The sequence below is a fragment of the Nerophis lumbriciformis genome, linkage group LG27, assembly GCF_033978685.3.
Source record: "Nerophis lumbriciformis linkage group LG27, RoL_Nlum_v2.1, whole genome shotgun sequence".
Lineage (NCBI taxonomy): Eukaryota > Metazoa > Chordata > Actinopteri > Syngnathiformes > Syngnathidae > Nerophis > Nerophis lumbriciformis.
In genome coordinates this window covers 24,983,781-24,999,145 of record NC_084574.2, presented here as the reverse complement: position 1 = coordinate 24,999,145, position 15,365 = coordinate 24,983,781, and the positions used below count along the sequence as shown (strand labels likewise).

Below are 15,365 nucleotides of genomic sequence, written 5' to 3'. Positions count from 1 at the left end.
ACTTTTTACAATGTGGTTCGCAGGAGAATATAAGTAGCTGTAAATGTAACAAAAATGTTTTTTCACATATATTATTTTCAATATTTCCCAATATAAACTAAAAATAAAAAGATACATAAAAATCATACTGATCATTTCAACACAATCAGATCTTGTCAAAATTTCAACATTGATTTATTAATATGTTGTCAACATTTTCACAATTATCTAACTTTACCATGTTTTCAACTATTTCAATATATATATATTTTTATTTCTATTTATTTATAGTTTAACTATATTTCAATATTGAATGTCGAAGGCTTATGTTATTGCCGGCAAACATAATTATTACTACCACATTTCATGCCCTTTCGTGTGCGTTGGTATGACTATAAAGTTCCTTGAGTCTAATAATACAGCTCACTAATAATGCATTTTGTCTTTAGAAAATGCAGCGAGCTAATAAAAAAGGAGATGAAGGCAACATGTAAGTGTAAAAAAACCCAACAACATTATGAATTGTACATTTTCAGAATGTGCTCGTTCTATTTTTAAACAAAGAAAATAATCTGAAGTTGTCTTTATTTTTAAGTTATTATGCCGTGATTTTACCAAACCGGTCCACTATGGGAGTAGATTTTTCTCTATGTGTTTGACACCCCTGTTTTAGAACCACTGCTCTACACTGTAAAATAATGTTTTTATGGTAAAAAAAACCTCGCAGCTCAATGCCTAGAATTTCGCTGTAAAATGAGTTACCGGTACTATAAATTCGAAAACTGTACTGTATAATTTTTGTTTTTACACTACTTTAAATCTAAAAAGCTCCCACTTCTATTTTGATGGTAACATTTTTGGGGACTAAGCTGCTATTTTTTATTTTTTATTTTTTTTTACTGTTTCTACAATGTATACTTTGGGAATTATTGGGAAACATTAATAACTGTTTAATATGGCTTATGTTTTCATTGTAAGCATTCCATAAAACGGTGCTATATCCCACATGCATTGACAATGACATTTTTATTTTGTATTTATCCTCACCTAAAAAACTCAAACTAAAAAGAAAACAATCCGAAGTTGTCTTTATTTTTAAGTTATCTTGCCGTGATTTTAGCAGTCCGGCCCACTTGGGAGTAGATTTTTCTCCATGTGACACCCAATCTAAAATGAGTTTGACAACCCTGTTTTAGAACCACTGCTCTACACTATAAAAACATGTTTTTATGGTAAGAAAAAATGGTGAAATGAGTTACTATAAATTCGAAAACTGTACTGTAAAATGTTTGTTTTTACGCTGCTTTAAATCTAAAAAGAACCCACTTTTATTTTGACGGCAACATTTTTGGGGACTAAGCTTTTTTCTTTTTACTGTTTCTACAATGTATACTTTGGGAATTATTCTGAAACATTAATAACTGTTTAATATGGCTTCTGTTTTCATTGTAAGCATTCCATAAAATGGTGCTATATCCCACATGCATTGACATTTTGAATTTAACTCACCTAAAGAACTCAAACTAAAAAGAAAACAATCTGAAGTTGTCTTTATTTTTAAGTTATCTTGCCGTGATTTTACCAGTCCGGCCCACTTGGGAGTAGATTTCTCTCCATGTGGCCCCCGATCTAAAATTAGTTTGACACCCCTGTTTTAAAACCACTGCTTTACACTATAAAAACATGTTTTTATGGTAAAAAAAATGGTGAAATGAGTTACTATAAATTAAAAAACTGTACTGTAAAAACATTTTTTTTACGCTACTTTAAATCTAAAAATAACACACTTTTATTTTGACGGCAACATTTTTGGGGACTAAGCTTTTTTTAAACTTTTTTTTTTACTGTTTCTACAATGTATACTTTGGGAATTATTCTGAAACATTAATAACTTTTAACGTGGCTTATGTTTTCATTGTAAGCATTCCATAAAATAGTGCTATATCCCACATGCATTGACATTTTGAATTTTCCTCATCTAAAAAACCAAAACTAAAAAGAAAACAATCTGAAGTTGTCTTTATTTTTAAGTTATCTTGCCGTGATTTTACCAGTCCGGCCCACTTGGGAGTAGATTTTTCTCCATGTGGCCCCCGATCTAAAATGAGTTTGACACCCCCGGTTTAGAACCACTGCTTTACATTATAAAAACATGTTTTTATGGTTAAAAAAAAATGGTGAAATTAGTTACTATAAATTCGAAAACTGTACTGTAAAAATTTTGTTTTTTTACGCTACTTTAAATCTAAAAAGAACCCACTTTTATTTTGACGGCAACATTTTTGGGGACTAAGCTTTTTTTTTTTTTTTTTTGAGCAGTATACAATGTATACTTTGGGAATTATTCTGAAACATTAATAACCTTTTAATGTGGCTTCTGTTTTCATTGTAAGCATTCCATAAAATGGTGCAATATCCCACATGCATTGACATTTACCTCACCTAAAAAACTTTGTGGTACTGTAAGATACAGAAAAATATACAAATAATAAATAAGAATAATATGTCTATTATATTATGTACATACATAATATTAGAATTAAAAATAGCCAACATTTTCTGGTGCCTATGCAATACAATTGCTTAGAACTGCGAATTGGTTCTCATAAGCCACTTAAAAGAGTTGTTCAATTATTGTGAAAAATTAACAACTGTTTAATGTGGCTTATTGTAAGCATTCCATAGAATGGCCCCTGAGCCCTTCTTTGGACACCCCAGCTTAAAGTCCAATGAACACATATGAAAATGAGTACATCTAAATAAAGTTACCTGTGCGTAAAAGCAAAGTGCTGTGAAGTGGAGTAACCTGTGAAAGACAAGAATACACATAATGAAGGAAATATATCTCATTTACATATTTAGTATGTTTTTGTTGTACTTACAGATAACCTAACCTCGATGTTCTCAGCCTCATTTTGTAATAATTCAAATATTGATTCATGAATACTCCGCTGATTCGTATCAGGAATGAAAATGAATGAGTTCCACCCCCCTCGCTGCTGGATCAGAAAGTTTGGGTTTAATTTAAGATCTCCAGTCCAGTTGTCTTCATGGTTTCAATCCAAACGGTACATCCACGCAGAGCCTCCGTGCTGCCATGAGCGCGTGTTTAAAAAGCACCTCAGTGACAGTTCTGTGGAATGGAACGTTTACGCACGGAACTTTACGCACCAGCAATATGCGCAGCATAAAAAGGCTGCGCGCCAAATCCACAAATTTCCCCCTTGCGTGTTGTTCGGATAGTCCCCCCCCCAAAAAAAAGTGCGTCCTCTCCTGTCCAGCGTCCCTCCGACATTTAAATAGCCAAACTTGCGTGAAAAGGCCTCGTCCGGAGCAGGCGTGGCCTTCATTTGAAACCAAATACTCGCACTGAGAGGGAGACGCACGCACGGTAGCATTGATAGAGAGCTTATTTGTGGCATAGAAGTGATTTCCTTACTGTCTTTTTACACAACATAAAGCATGTCAACGACAATTGAGTCTATCTTCATCCATGTCAAATCAGATTGTTTTTTTTTTCTTTTTCTGTCAGCACATGGAAAAGGTTGCTGGCATGTACTTAAGAACATCTCCAGTTACATTAGAACATATTCCCTAGCTGCAGGTTAGAGGTCCCACAGGACAGACCTTCATGTACTTTTTCATCCGACATATGTAAGTAATATGTATTCCACGTATGACACCAAGTATTTTCCACGTATAACCTATAGCTATGTGGATACATCGCATCATATACAGTCGCGATCAAAAGTTTACACACACTTGTAAAGAACACAAAGTCATGGCTGTCTTGAGTTTCCAATCATTTCTACAACTCTTATTTTTTTCGTGATAGAGTGATTGGAGCACATACTTGTTGGTCACAAAAAACATTCATGAAGTTTGGTTCTTTTATGAATTTATTATGGGTCTACTGAAAATGTGAGCAAATCTGCTGGGTCAAAAGTATACATACAGCAATTTAATATTTGCTTACATGTCCCTTGGCACCGAACTATCTATTAAACAGAACAAGAAGCAAGGAATTGTCAGTACGTGGTCTACGGTGTGGTTGTTTTCCCGAGATGCAAGTGAACTTGGACCGGACGTGGCGTGAAGGTAGTGACATCTTTATTTTAAAGGGGAACATTATCACCAGACCTATGTAAGCGTCAATATATACCTTGATGTTGCAGAAAAAAGACCACATATTTTTTTAACTGATTTCCGAACTCTAAATGGGTGAATTTTGGCGAATTAAACGCCTTTCTATTATTCGCTCTCGGAGCGATGACGTCACAACCCCATTTTCTCAAACACCGAGTCAAATCAGCTCTGTTATTTTCCGTTTTTTCGACTGTTTTCCATACCTTGGAGACATCATGCTTCGTCGGTGTGTTGTCGGAGGGTGTAACAACACGAACAGGGACGGATTCAAGTTGCACCAGTGGCCCAAAGATGCGAAAGTGGCAAGAAATTGGACGTTTGTTCCGCACACTTTACCGACGAAAGCTATACTACGACAGAGATGGCAAGAATGTGTGGATATCCTGCGACACTCAAAGCAGATGCATTTCCAACGATAAAGTCAAAGAAATCTGCCGCCAGACCCCCATTGAATCTGCCGGAGTGTGTGAGCAATTCAGGGACAAAAGACCTCGGTAGCACGGCAAGCAATGGCGGCAGTTTGTTCCCGCAGACGAGCGAGCTAAACCCCCTAGATGTCTTGGCTCACACCGTCCCAAGATGATCAAGAGAAGAATATCAACCCTAGCTTCCCTGGCCTACTGACATCAACTCCAAAACTGGACGGATCAGCTTTCAGGAAAAGAGCGCGGATGAGGGTATGTCTACAGAATATATTAATTGATGAAAATTGGGCTGTCTGCACTCTCAAAGTGCATGTTGTTGCCAAATGTATTTCATATGCTGTAAACCTATAGTTCATAGTTGTTAGTTTCCTTTAATGCCAAACAAACACATACCAATCTTTGGTTAGAAGGCGATCGCCAAATTCGTCCTCGCTTTCTCCCGTGTCGCTGGCTGTCGTGTCGTTTTCGTCGGTTTCGCTTGCATACGGTTCAAACCGATATGGCTCAATAGCTTCAGTTTCTTCTTCAATTTCGTTTTCGCTACCTGCCTCCACACTACAACCATCCGTTTCAATACATTCGTAATCTGTTGAATCGCTTAAGCCGCTGAAATCCGAGTCTGAATCCGAGCTAATGTCGCTATAGCTTGCTGTTCTTTCCGCCATGTTTGTTTGTGTTGGCTTCACTATGTGACGTCACAGGAAAATGGACGGGTGTTTATAACGATAGTTAAAATCAGGCACTTTGAAGCTTTTTTTAGGGCTATTGCGTGATGGGTAAAATTTTGAAAAAAACTTCGAAAAATATAATAAGCCACTGGGAACTGATTTTTAATGGTTTTAACCCTTCTGAAATTGTGATAATGTTCCCCTTTAACACTAATAAAAGGAATAAACCAGTGACATGCAGTCAGGGGAGGCAAGTGAGGCGGGGCCTCACGTGCCATCAATCAATCAATTCCTTTATTGTCATTGTCATAATAACACTTAAGTCATACATGAACAACGAGATTTTGTTTGAGCTTTGTCCAGCGGCATAGAAACTGCATTGATGTGCAGGTTGACAATAATTTACATTTGAGCATTTTAGCATTGTCAGGAAGATCGCGATAAGAGGGACGTGGGGGTGGGAACAGTCAAGATGTCTGATGGGTGTTACGATGATGTTGCAGCAATGCAATGCCCAGAGCACAATTTTTGAGGTGGTGAAGAGTGAGATAATAAGATGGTCCGGGGCAGCAAAGGGGCAGGCTGTTCATTTAGCAGTCTCACAGCCTGGGGATACAGACTGTGAGACATTCTAGTGGTCCTGGCGCGAATCGATCTATACCTCCTTCCAGAGGGTAGCAGGTTGAAGAGGCCATGTGCTGGGTGGTATCTGTCCTTCAGGATGTGTACTCGCTTTAGGCAGCGAGTTGTGTACATGGCACTCATCTCTGGGAGTATGGTCCTTGTAATTTTCCCCGCCGCTTTAACCACTCGCTGGAGGGCCTGTTGGTTCGCTTTAGTGCAGCTAGCAAACCACACTAAAAATCCGTAAGTGAGGAAGGACACTGCTGATGGCACAGTTGTAAAAGTTGACCATTGATTTCTGCGGAATGTTTGCACATCTCCTCTCTGAGCTGCCACCTTACCGTGGTAGAGGAGTTTGCGTGTCCCAATGATCGTAGGAGCTATGTTGTCCGGGGGCTTTATGCCCCCTGGTAGGGTCTCCCAAGACAAACTGGTCCTAGGTGAGGGATCAGACAAAGAGCAGCTCGAAGACCTCCATGACGAATAAAAATAAAGGACCCAGATTTCCCTCGCCCGGACGCGGGTCACCGGGGCCCCCCTCTGGAGCCAGGCCCGTAGGTGGGGCACGATGGCGAGCGCCTGGTGGCCGGGCCTGTCCCCATGGGGCCCGGCCGGGCACAGCCCGAAGAGGCAACGTGGGTCCCCCCTCCAATGGGCTCACCACCCATAGCAGGGGCCATAGAGGTCGGGTGCATTGTGAGCTGGGCGGCAGCCGACGGCAGGGCACTTGGCAGTCCGATCCTCGGCTACAGAAGCTAGCTCTAGGGACGTGGAACGTCCCCTCGCTGGGGGGGAAGGAGCCTGAGCTAGTGCGCGAGGTTGAGAAGTTCCGGCTAGATATAGTCGGACTCACTTCGACGCACAGCAAGGGCTCTGGAACCAGTTCTCTCGAGAGGGGCTGGACTCTCTTCCACTCTGGCGTTGCCGGCAATGGGAGGCAATTCTTGTTGCCCCCCGGCTCAGAGCCTGCACGTTGGAGTTCAACCCGGTGGACGAGAGGGTAGCTTCCCTCCGCCTTCGGGTGGGGGGACGGGTCCTGACTGTGGTTTGCGCTTACGCGCCAAACCGCAGCTCAGAGTACCCACCCTTTTTGGATTCGCTCGAGGGAGTACTTGAGAGTGCTCCCCCGGGTGATTCCCTCGTTCTACTGGGGGACTTCAATGCTCATGTTGGCAGCGACAGTGAAACCTGGAGAGGCGTGATTGGGAAGAATGGCCGCCCGGATCTGAACCCGAGTGGTGTTCTGTTATTGGACTTTTGTGCCCGTCACAGATTGTCCATAATGAACACCATGTTCGAACATAAGGGTGTCCATATGTGCTCTTGGCACCAGGACACCCTAGGCCGCAGTTCCATGATCGACTTTGTAGTTGTGTCATCGGATTTGCGGCCTCATGTTTTGGACACTCGGGTGAAGAGAGGGGCGGAGCTTTCAACCGATCACCACCTAGTGGTGAGTTGGCTGCGATGGTGGGGGAGGATGCCGGACAGACCTGGCAGGCCCAAACGCATTGTGAGGGTTTGCTGGGAACGTCTGGCAGAGTCTCCTGTCAGAGAGAGTTTCAATTCCCACCTCCGGAAGAACTTTGAACATGTCACGAGGGAGGTGCTGGACATTGAGTCCGAGTGGACCATGTTTCGCGCCTCTATTGTCGAGGCAGCTGATTGGAGCTGTGGCCGCAAGGTAGTTGGTGCCTGTCGTGGCGGTAATCCTAGAACCCGTTGGTGGACACCGGCGGTGAGGGATGCCGTCAAGCTGAAGAAGGAGCCCTATCGGGTTCTTTTGGCTCATAGGACTCCTGAGGCAGCGGACAGGTACCGACAGGCCAAGCGGTGTGCGGCTTCAGCGGTTGCGGAGGCAAAAACTCGGACATGGGAGGAGTTCGGGGAAGCCATGGAAAACGACTTCCGGACGGCTTCGAAGCGATTCTGGACCACCATCCGCCGCCTCAGGAAGGGGAAGCAGTGCACTATCAACACCGTGTATGGTGAGGATGGTGTTCTGCTGACCTCGACTGCGGATGTTGTGGATCGGTGGAGAGAATACTTCGAAGACCTCCTCAATCCCACCAACACGTCTTCCTATGAGGAAGCAGTGCCTGGGGAATCTGTGGTGGGCTCTTCTATTTCTGGGGCTGAGGTTGCCGAGGTAGTTAAAAAGCTCCTCGGTGGCAAGGCCCCGGGGGTGGATGAGATCCTCCCAGAGTTCCTTAAGGCTCTGGATGCTGTGGGGCTGTCTTGGTTGACAAGACTCTGCAGCATCGCGTGGACATCGGGGGCGGTACCTCTGGATTGGCAGACCGGGGTGGTGGTTCCTCTCTTTAAGAAGGGGAACCGGAGGATGTGTTCTAACTATCGTGGGATCACACTCCTCAGCCTTCCCGGTAAGGTCTATTCAGGTGTACTGGAGAGGAGGCTACGCCGGATAGTCGAACCTCGGATTCAGGAGGAACAGTGTGGTTTTCGTCCTGGTCGTGGAACTGTGGATCAGCTCTATCAATCAATCAATCTTTATTTATATAGCCCTAAATCACAAGTGTCTCAAAGGGCTGCACAAGCCACAACGACATCCTCGGTACAAAGCCCACATAAGGGCAAGGAAAAACTCACCCCAGTGGGACGTCGATGTGAATTACTATGAGAAACCTTGGAGAGGACCGCATATGTGGGTAACCCCCCCCTCTAGGGGAGACCGAAAGCAATGGATGTCGAGTGGGTCTGACATAATATTGTGAGAGTCCAGTCCATAGTGGATCCAACATAATAGTAAGAGTCCAGTCCATAGTGGGGCCAGCAGGACACCATCCCGAGCGGAGACGGGTCAGCAGCGCAGAGATGTTCCCAGCCGATGCACAGGCGAGCGGTCCACCCCGGGTCCCGACTCTGGACAGCCAGCACTTCATCCATGGCCACCGGAACTGTGCCCCCCCCCCCCCTCAAGGAAAAGGGGAGCAGAGGAGAAAAGAAAAGAAACGGCAGATCAACTGGTCTAACAGGGGGACTATTTAAAGGCTAGAGTATACAAATGAGTTTTAAGATGGGACTTAAATGCTTCTACTGAGGTAGCATCTCTAATTGTTATCTATACTCTCGGCAGGGTCCTTGAGGGTGCATGGGAGTTTGCCCAACCAGTCTACATGTGTTTTGTGGACTTGGAGAAGGCATTCGACCGTGTCCCTCGGGAAGTCCTGTGTGGGAGTGCTCAGAGAGTATGGGGTATCGGACTGTCTGATTTTGGCGGTCCACTCCCTGTATGATCAGTGTCAGAGCTTGGTCCGCATTGCCGGCAGTAAGTCGGACACGTTTCCAGTGAGGGTTGGACTCCGCCAAGGCTGCCCTTTGTCACCGATTCTGTTCATAACTTTTATGGACAGAATTTCTAGGCGCAGTCAAGGCGTTGAGGGGATCTGGTTTGGTGGCTACAGGATTAGGTCTCTGCTTTTTGCAGATGATGTGGTCCTGATGGCTTCATCTGGCCAGGATCTCCAGCTCTCGCTGGATCGGTTCGCAGCCGAGTGTGAAGCGACTGGGATGAGAATCAGCACCTCCAAGTCCGAGTCCATGGTTCTCGCCCGGAAAAGGGTGGAATGCCATCTTCGGGTTGGGGAGGAGACCCTGCCCCAAGTGGAGGAGTTCAAGTACCTCGGAGTCTTGTTCACGAGTGAGGGAAGAGTGGATCGTGAGATTGACAGGCGGATCGGTGCGGCGTCTTCAGTAATGCGGACGCTGTATCGATCCGTTGTGGTGAAGAAGGAGCTGACCCGGAAGGCAAAGCTCTCAATTTACCGGTCGATCTACGTTCCCATCCTCACCTATGGTCATGAGCTTTGGGTTATGACCGAAAGGACAAGATCACGGGTAAAAGCGGCCGAAATGAGTTTCCTCCGCCGGGTGGCAGGGCTCTCCCTTAGAGATAGGGTGAGAAGCTCTGTCATCCGGGGGGAGCTCAAAGTAAAGCTGCTGCTCCTCCACATCGAGAGGAGCCAGATGAGGTGGTTCGGGCATCTGGTCAGGATGCCACCCGATCGCCTCCCTCGGGAGGTGTTTAGGGCACGTCCGACCGGTAGGAGGCCACGGGGAAGACCCAGGACACGTTGGGAAGACTATGTCTCCCGGCTGGCCTGGGAACGCCTCGGGATCCCCCGGGAGGAGCTGGACGAAGTGGCTGGGGAGAGGGAAGTCTGGGCTTCCCTGCTTAGGCTGCTGCCCCCGCGACCCGACCTCGGATAAGCGGAAGAAGATGGATGGATGGATGGATGTTTGCACATTTTAGTTTCCTCAAAAAAAAAGACGTTGTTGGGCCTTTCCGACTGTAGAAGCAGTGTTAATGTCCCAGCATAGATCTTCTGTTATGTTCACCACTAAGAATTTGAAATGCTTGACCCTTTCTACGGGATTGTTATTAATTAAAAGTGGAGGGTGTTTGTTCTGCCCTTTCCTGCGGAAGTCTACAATTAGTTCTTTGGTTTTGTTAGTGTTAAGAACCAAGTTATTGTTAGCACACCATGAAGCCAGCTGTTGGACCTCTGCATTGTATGCTGTCTCATCATTATTACTGATGAGCCCAAGCACTGTGGTGTCGTCGGCATATTTGACAGTGAGATTGGCTTTTGAAGAGGCTATGCAGTCATGTGTGAAGAGGGTGAAGAGCGCAGGGCTTAGCACACAACCCTGTGGGGCACCGGTGTTGATGGTGAGTGTGGCAGAAATTTGCTCGCCTATTTTCACATACTGTGTGCGATTCGTTAAAAAGTCCAAAATCCAGTTGCAGAGGAAGGTGTTCAGACCAAGGTTGTTGTGGAAAGAAAAAAAATTTAAAAAGAAAAAACAAATATTAAATTGTTATATGTATCCAGTGATTATACTATAAAGTTATTTTCCATTTAACTTCACCAGTTTTAGATTATTTTTATTCAAAATCGCTGAATTTTCACATTTGCCGTTCAAATACTGAGAAGAGACTTGCGGTGAGTCAGCAGCCAGTTGAGCCTCACCATGGATTGCGCAATGACTCGGCTAACTGCTGGCCTGCTGTGCAGTGAGACCGTATTGCTACATGAATTATATTATACATTTCCATAGTTTAGTTAGCTGAGGTATATAATGTACAGTGTATTTTGTCAACAACTGTATGTGTGTAACGTATTTCTTGTGCTGAGCAATCATAAAACGGCTGCGAAGACGCACTGTGGAGGCTCGCAGTAATCCCGCCTCATGGTGGTAGAGGGCGCTAGTGATCCCAAAGATCATTCTTGCGACTACTCGGCTGCAGAAGAAGTGACAACAAGCAGCAACAGTTAGCGATCGTTTATATTTTTCCTCTCGCCTGGACTTTTAACATGGAGGATTACATATCTAAAATAAAACAGTTTTCTAAACTGGACTTTCAATCGAAGCAGGAGGTAATAATTAAAGGAAGATCTCCATCGAGACAGAGAGACTTTTAAAACTGAAGAAAGATAAGGAAGACTTCTATAAACAAGTTATCTATGAATTTGTTCAGAAGGAGCGGTGCATGGACTTCATTTATAAGTAAAGGTAAGACCATAATAAAGTTTTTTTTAATTAAATGTGCTTTTTTGTGTGCTACAGTTTATATGTGTAAAGTTAAAGTTAAGTTAAAGTACCAATGATTGTCACACACACACTAGGTGTGGTGAAATTTGTCCTCTGCATTTGACCCATCCCCTTGTTCACCCCCTGGGAGGTGAGGGGAGCAGTGGGCAGCAGCGGCGCCGCGCCCGGGAATCATTTTTGGTGATTTAACCCCCAATTCCAACCCTTGATGCTGAGTGCCAAGCAGGGGAAGAATGCTGGTATGAGCTTTCAAACATAACCCCTTAACTGCTGCCAATCAAATGGTGAATAAGATACTCTTTAGGGTTCATATGTTTGTAAATCTGACTGTGATGAAGTCAGTGCCTTACCAGTCATGAACCTCACCGCACGTCACTGGAATAAACAAAAGGCGCGCACAATGGCGGAAGTAAAAAACTGGGCTATAAAAACAAAAACTAGCACAAAGGCAGAACTATGGACACTAACTGTGGCGTTAATAAACAAAACTTACTTGCAATGACGTGAACAGGGCAGCATGGACTATGAAACAAGCAGCGTGAACTAAGCATGAAACCGTAAACATGACATGAAGCAGAGTGATGTCGGCAACAGCGGGTTTATATAATACAGACATGATTGACAACAGGTGCGCGAGTGCAAAACGTGAAACAGGTGAAACTAATGGTCGCTATGGTGACAAAACAAACAAGAGTGCCCAAAGTGTCCAAAAACCAAACCGAACATAACCAAAACAAAACATGATCACACAGACATGACAGGAATCAGGCAGGGACAGAGTTCAATTTGGCTTATGAGGAGAACGCATGGAGCTGCACACTCAGTTACAGTCTCACCCTACGCTCTGAGGAACAGCCCACGCGCTCCCCTTTTTATTCAGTTCAGGAGTTCCCTAGTTACATCGCTGAGGCTGCTTCTAAAGGGAGGGGTCACACATTATGCGAGCAGCTCAGTACGCACAATACGTGATTATTCAGAACGGACTGTGCTGGGGGCCTTGTGATTGCGCCCTGTCTCTGCTTTGTCTGCCTGCTGTTATGCCTTATCTTCGTTGAGGTGCTGGTTCGTCCTTGGCTTTTAGCAAGCTGAAAGACAGAAACATCTGCGGCGAGGCAACTCCTCACATTGCAGTGGAAGATAACAAGTTGTGTGCCCTTGCACGAGAAGAAAAAGTACAGTTGCGCACTATACATAATAACTAGAGCAACGGCCTTTAAGCTTAATAGTTGTGTGATAACTTATATATAATTATTCTAACAGCAAGTTTCACTGCAATAAGGCGCTTTTGGTAGCCATCCACAAGCTTCTAGCAAGCTTCTGGTTGAATTTTTGACCCTAGTTCAGCTAAATTTGTTGGTTTTCTGACATGGACTTGTTTTTCAGCATTGTCCACACGTTTAAGTCAGGACTTTGGGAAGGCCATTATAAAACCTTAATTCTAGCCTTAGTTAGCCATTCCTTTACCACTTTTGACGTGCGTTTGGGGTCACTGTCTTGTTGGAACAACCAACTGCGCCCAAAGACCCAACCTCCGGGCTGATGATTTTAGGTTGTCCTGAAGAATTTGGAGGTAATCCTCCTTTTTCATTGTCCCATTTACTCTCTGTAAAGCACCAGTTCCATTGGCAGCAAAACAGGCCCAGAGCATAATACTACCACCACCATGCTTGACGGTAGGCTTGGTGTTCCTGGGATTAAAGGCTTCACCTTTTCTCCTCCAAACATATTGCTGGGTATTGTGGCCAAACAGCTCAATTTTTATTTCATCTGACATCACATGGATAAAGATAAGACCTTCTGGAGGAAAGTTCTGTGGTCTGAATAACAGTACTGTAAATGTACTGTTATTCATGCAATTACACAGTATGTCTGCATGAAAGAAAAGTGGATATATACTGTATACGTATAATTGGGCAAACATATACAGAGTATTCAAATTGTCTGGAAGGACTATGGGCCTGATCTACAAAAAACAAAAACCAGTGAAGTTGGCACGTTGTGTAAATGGTAAATAAAAACAGAATACAATGATTTGCAAATCCTTTTCAACTTATATTCAATTGAATAGACTGCAAAGACAAGATATTTAATGTTCGAACTGAGAAACAAATCATTAACTTAGAATTTAAAGGCAGCAACACATTGCAAAAAAGTTGGCACAGGGGCATTTTTACCACTGTGTTACATGGCCTTTCCTTTTAACAACACTCAGTAAACGTTTGGGAACTGAGGAGACCAATTTTTGAAGCTTTTCTGGTGGAATTATTTCCCATTCTTGCTTGATGTACAGCTTAAGTTGTTCAACAGTCCAGGGTCTCTGTTGTCGTATTCTACGCATATTGTGCCACACATTTTCAATGGGGGACAGGTCTGGACTACAGGCAGGCCAGTCTAGTACCCGCACTTTTTTACTACGAAGCCAAGCTGTTGTAACACGTGGCTTGGCATTGTCTTGTTGAAATAAGCAGGGGCGTCCATGATAACGTTGCTTGGATGGCAACATATGTTGCTTCAAAACCTGTATGTACCTTTCAGCTTTAATGGTGCCTTCACAGATGGGTAAGTTACCCATGCCTTGGGCACTAATACACCAGTCTGGATGGTTCTTATCCTCTTTCCAAGGTCATGGGCATTGTCGCTTACGTGCAGTGATTTCTCCGGATTTTCTGAACCTTTTGATGGTATTTCGGACTGTAGATGGTGAAATCCCTAAATTTATTGCAATAGCTCGTTGAGAAATGTTGTTCTTAAACTGTTGGACAATTTGCTCACGCATTTGTTCACAAAGTGGAGACCCTCGCCCCATCCTTGTTTGTGAATGACTGAGCATTTCATGGAAGCTGCTTTTATACCCAATCATGGCACCCACCTGTTCCCAATTAGCCTGTTCACCTGTGGGATGTTCCAAATAGGTGTTTGATGAGCATTCCTCAACTTTCTTGGTCTTTTTTGTTACTTGTGCCAGCTTTTTTGAAACATGTTGCAGGCATCAAATTCCAAATGAGCTAATATTTGCAAAAAATAACAAACATTTCCAGTTCGAATGTTAAGTATCTTGTCTTTGCAGTCTATTCAATTGAATATAAGTTGAAAAGGATTTGCAAATAATTGTATTCTGCTTTTATTTACCATTTACACAACATGCCAACTTCACTTGTTTTGGCTTTTGTAATTGAATAGGCCTATGACTGCGGACCGAGGAAGTTGCATGTGTTATGTATATATATTTCACATTGTGTTGTCAATGTAAATGTCAAGGTGTGTTGTTGACGAACCCCAAGATGCAGACATGGCGGCAGGCTTGGTACAGGAAAACATGGTTTTAATGTTAAAAAATAAGAAAAGGAAAACACGAACCAGAAACCAGGAAGCAGGAACAGGAGTCAGGATCCAGGGAATATCTTAACGCACACAGCTAGCAACGACAGCATTCAGCAAACAACGACACGACATGACAATACTCCAACACCGAGTGGAGGACAAAGCAGGTTTAAACAGCAGCTGGCTGATTGACACCAGGTGTGGCCCAGTGCCAATCAGCCACAGCTGAGGGGGAAAAGCACTCAGGGAGACAATCAGGAAATAACCAAAATAAGAGTGCTGACAGGAAACAAAGACAGGAAACAAAGACTGAAACAAACTGTCAAGGGACAAGCCTGATTGTAAAATTATAAATATTCTCCATAGAATGTGTTTTTGTGTTAATATTTTTGGGTGCTGGAACGGATCAGCTAGATTTACTTTAAAATTAAAATGTATTTGTTTTTTGTATGGTTTTGTCTTCATCCAATACACTGAAAGCGTATGGAGTAATGAAGAAAAGAAAAGAAGGAAAACCAGGAAAAGTGTGAAAATACAATCAGAACAATTTTGAGCAACAGCTTCAAACATTGAACATGACAAACAATTGTGTTACGTATTTTTCTTTTTCTTTACGTATCTATCT

At 43.6% G+C, this 15,365-nt stretch overlaps 1 protein-coding gene across 2 annotated transcripts in view; it reads right to left on the bottom strand.

Annotated features, from left to right (window-relative positions):
* Nucleotides 1-14,842, bottom strand: part of fgf8b (fibroblast growth factor 8b) — a 32,672-nt gene extending 17,830 nt beyond the window's left edge. The window contains exons 1-3 of one of the 2 annotated variants that reach the window (XM_061987831.2): nt 14,777-14,842; nt 2,862-2,975; nt 2,749-2,785 (exon numbers count right to left, since the gene is read on the bottom strand). In XM_061987831.2, the coding sequence (XP_061843815.1) occupies nt 2,749-2,785; nt 2,862-2,920 (96 nt within the window). In that variant the 5' untranslated portion in view covers nt 2,921-2,975; nt 14,777-14,842. Of the gene's footprint in view, nt 1-2,748; nt 2,786-2,861; nt 2,979-11,912; nt 11,941-14,776 lie in introns of those variants that run through there. The other variant, XM_061987830.1, reaches the window with a different exon arrangement.
* Between the last annotated feature and the right edge of the window lie 523 nt (nt 14,843-15,365).